This window comes from Pezoporus wallicus, unplaced genomic scaffold (genome assembly GCF_028554395.1).
Source record: "Pezoporus wallicus isolate ANWC-B61680 ecotype Strahan unplaced genomic scaffold, APGP_CSIRO_Pwel_v1 contig_14288, whole genome shotgun sequence".
Classification (NCBI taxonomy): domain Eukaryota; kingdom Metazoa; phylum Chordata; class Aves; order Psittaciformes; family Psittacidae; genus Pezoporus; species Pezoporus wallicus.
In genome coordinates, this window is record NW_026641988.1 from 1 (window position 1) to 3,875 (window position 3,875).

Genomic DNA, 3,875 nt, shown 5'->3' on the forward strand with positions numbered 1-3,875 from the left:
CAATGTCCAGGTAGTCGCTGCCCTGGGAGTGCATCACAGCCAGCCCTTGAGGAGGGAATCAGAGAGGCACTGGGGTTGGAAGAGACCTTGGAGATTGGCAAGGCCAACTGGGAAATGCTGGGATGATGGAGTCAGTCAGGGCCATGCTCGTGCTGTGACTGCGTGATGCTTCATCTCTAGGGCAGGATGGCCCTGGGTACCACATCCCCAGGGTACTGCGTCTGTGGGTATCACATCCTCAGGGTACCACATCCCTGGAGTACCACATCCCTGGATATCACAACACTGGAGTACCACATCCCGTCCCCCCATCTCACCCAGGTCTGCGATGCAGCACTGCCAGTTGCTCTTCACCAAGATGTTCCTGCTCTTCAGGTCACGGTGGGCAATGGCTGGCTTGCCCTGGGTGCCAAAGATCTCCACGTGGAGATGGACGAGGCTACAGACGATGGAGGAGGCCAAGCCCAGGCAGGTCTCCACATCCAGGGCTGTCCTCTGCAATAGGGGGGCTGTGAGGCCTATAGGGGGGCTATGGGGGCTATAGAGGGGCTATAGGGGGGCTATACAGGGGCTATAGAGGGGTTATAGGGGCCTAGGGGGTCTACAGGGGGCCTATGGGGCCTATAGGGGGGGCTATGGGGCCTATAGAGGGGTTATAGGGGTGCTATGGGGGCTATAGGGGGTCTCTATGGAGCAGATGCGGTTCTCTATGGGGCAGGTGTGGGTCTCTATGGATCAGTTATGGGTCTCTATGGGGTGGCTGTGGATCTCCTTGGGTCTGTTATGGGTCTTTATGGATCTGTTATGGATCTCTATGGGGCAGCTGTGGGTCTTTATGGGTCGGTTACGGGACTCTGTGGGTCCTTAATGGGCCTCTATGGGTCAGTTATGGGTGTCTCTGGGTCCGTTATAGGGCAGCTGTGGGTCTCTATGGTCTGTTATGGGTCTCTGTGGGTCTGTTATGTGTCTCTATGGGTCCTTTATGGGGCAGCTGTGGGTCTCTATGGGTCCGTTATGTGTCTCTATGGGTCTGTATGGGGCGGGGGTGGGTCGCTGTGGGGCAGCCCCACTGACCCGCCCCCCAGCGTGGCTGCGCGGCGCCAGCCTGGCCGTGCTGGTGCTGCAGAACGCGTCGCTGGTGCTGAGCATCCGCTACGTGCGCACGCGGCCGGGGCAGCGCTTCCGGCCCAGCACCGCCGTGGTCCTGGCCGAGCTCCTCAAGGGCAGCGCCGGCTTCGTGCTCCTCGTCCTGCAGCACCGAGGTCAGCGCCCGGGGGTGCGGGGGGTGGGATGGGGGGGTATCTGGGGACATGGGGGGCATGGGGACATGGGGGGCCCTATGGGGGTATTGGGGTCATTGGGACATGGGGGGTGGGGGAGTATTGGGGGGACATGGGGGCATTGGGTGCCAATGGGTGTCACTGTACACAATTGTGTGCCATTGGGTGTCTCTGGGTGCCACTGGGTGTTATTGTGCACCATTGGGTGGCATTGGGTGTCACTGTACACTGTTGGGTGTCATTGGGTGTCACCGTGCACCGTTGGTTGCCATTGGGTGTCACCGTGCACCGTTGGATGCCATTGGGTGTCTCTGGATGCCATTGGGTGTCATTGTGCACCGTTGGGTGCCACGGGGTGTCTCTGGGTGCCATTGGGTGTCACCGTGCACCGTTGGGTGCCATTGGGTGTCTCTGGGTGCCATTGGGTGTCACCGTGCACCGTTGGGTGCCACGGGGTGTCTCTGGGTGCCATTGGGTGTCACCGTGCACCGTTGGGTGCCATTGGGTGTCTCTGGGTGCCATTGGGTGTCACCGTGCACCGTTGGGTGCCACGGGGTGTCTCTGGGTGCCATTGGGTGTCACCGTGCACCGTTGGGTGCCACGGGGTGTCTCTGGGTGCCATTGGGTGTCACCGTGCACCGTTGGGTGCCACGGGGTGTCTCTGGGTGCCATTGGGTGTCACCGTGCACCGTTGGGTGCCATTGGGTGTCTCTGGGTGCCATTGGGTGTCACCGTGCACCGTTGGGTGCCACGGGGTGTCTCCGGTGCCACAGGCAGCGTGCGGCAGGCGCTGGGCAGCCTGCAGGGGGCGCTGTGGGGGCAGGCGGGGGACACTCTGCGCCTGGCCGTGCCCTCGCTCATCTACACCCTGCAGAACAACCTCCAGTACGTGGCCATCTCCAACCTGCCTGCGGCCACCTTCCAGGTGCGGCAAGGGGGGAATGGGGGCAATGGGGAGAGTGGGGGTAATGGGGACAATGGGGGACAATGGGGGCAATGGGGACAGTGGGGGTAATGGAGACAATGGGGGTAATGGAGACAATGGGGGGGAATGGGGGCAGTGGGGGTAATGGGGGCAGTGAGGGCAATGGGGACAATGGGGGCTGTCCCCATAGGCGATGCAGTCCCCTTAGGTGAGGCATGTCCCCATACGTGCCCCGTCCCCATGATATCCCCATAGGTGCTCTCTCTCTATGGTGCCCCCATAGGCGATGCACTCCCCATAGGTGATGCTGAACCTATAGGCGATGCTGACCCCATAGATGTCCTTGTCCCTATGGTACCCGCATAGGTGATCCTGCCCCAAAGGTGCCTGTGTCCCTATGGTACCCGCATAGGTGATCCTGCCCCATAGGTGCCTGTGTCCCTACGGTACCCCCGTAGATGATGCAGTCCCCATAGGCGCCCCATCCCCATGATATCCCCGTAGGTGCTCTCTCCCTATGGTGCCCCATTGCCACCACCGCCCCACGCCCGCCGCTCCCCCGCAGGTCACCTACCAGCTCAAGATCCTCACCACGGCCGTGTTCTCGGTGCTGCTGCTCGGCACCCCCTTGTCCCGCACCCAATGGCTCTCCTTGGCGCTGCTCTCCGTGGGCGTCGCCTTGGTGCAGGCCGAGCAAGGCACCGACACCGGTGACGCCGCCGGTAACCCCGGCACGCCGCCGTCGGCGCCGGACGCGCCCCCCCCGCAGAGCTACGCCGTGGGGCTGGCGGCCGTGGCCGCCTCCTGCCTCTCCTCGGGCTTCGCCGGCGTCTACTTCGAGCGCCTGCTCAAGCGCCGCGGCGGCTCCATCTGGCTCCGCAACGTGCAGCTGGGCGCCGTGGGCACGGCGCTGGCCTTGGCCGCCATGGCCGCCACCGACGGCGCCGCCGTGGCCCGCGATGGCTTCTTCTACGGTTACACGGGCGCCGTGTGGGCCGTGGTGCTGAACCAGGCGGCCGGCGGGCTGCTCGTGGCCGTCGTGGTGCGCTACGCCGACAACATCCTCAAGGGCTTCGCCACGGCGCTCGCCATCCTGGCCTCCACCGCCGCCTCCGTGCCCCTCTTCGGCTTCCGGCCCCGCGCGCCCTTCCTGGCCGGCACGGCCCTGGTGCTGGCCGCCGTGTGCCTCTACGGCCGGCCCCAGCACCGCCAATGGCAGCGCCAGGATGAGGCCCCACAGCAGCAGCAGCAGCAACAGGAGAGCGGCGCCAGCGGCAAGTCAGTGGGAGCGTGATGGGGATGGGGGGGGGAAGGGGGGGCTCATCCCATCCCCTCCCCCCATCAGCTGCACCCCAACCGAGACCCCAGGGAGATGGATGGGGGGTGAGGGCCTCGTGGGGGTCGTTGATGAGGCTCGTTGAGGGGTGGGAGCCATTGGGCGTCATTAATGGGCCATTGAGGTTCATTAAGTGATGGGACCCAGTGGGGCTCATTAATAGCTCATGATTCATTAAGGAATGGGACCCACTGGGGCTCGTTGATGGCCCATTGGCGTTCATTAATGGGCCATTGAGGTTCATTAATCGATGGGACCCATTGGATTTATTCATGGCCCATTAAGGTCCATGGGTGATGGGGACCCATTGGGTCCATTGACGTCCATTGGGTGA

General features: G+C 63.4%; 1 protein-coding gene across 1 annotated transcript; it reads left to right on the forward strand.

The window, feature by feature from the left end:
* The first annotated feature begins 1,014 nt into the window (after nucleotides 1-1,014).
* LOC130608501 (UDP-galactose translocator-like) lies at nucleotides 1,015-3,499 on the forward strand. Its single transcript, XM_057426424.1, is given in 4 exon segments — nucleotides 1,015-1,074; nucleotides 1,076-1,262; nucleotides 2,054-2,205; nucleotides 2,771-3,499. Coding segments are annotated over 4 exon segments (1,128 nt in total).
* Nucleotides 3,500-3,875: the final 376 nt, after the last annotated feature.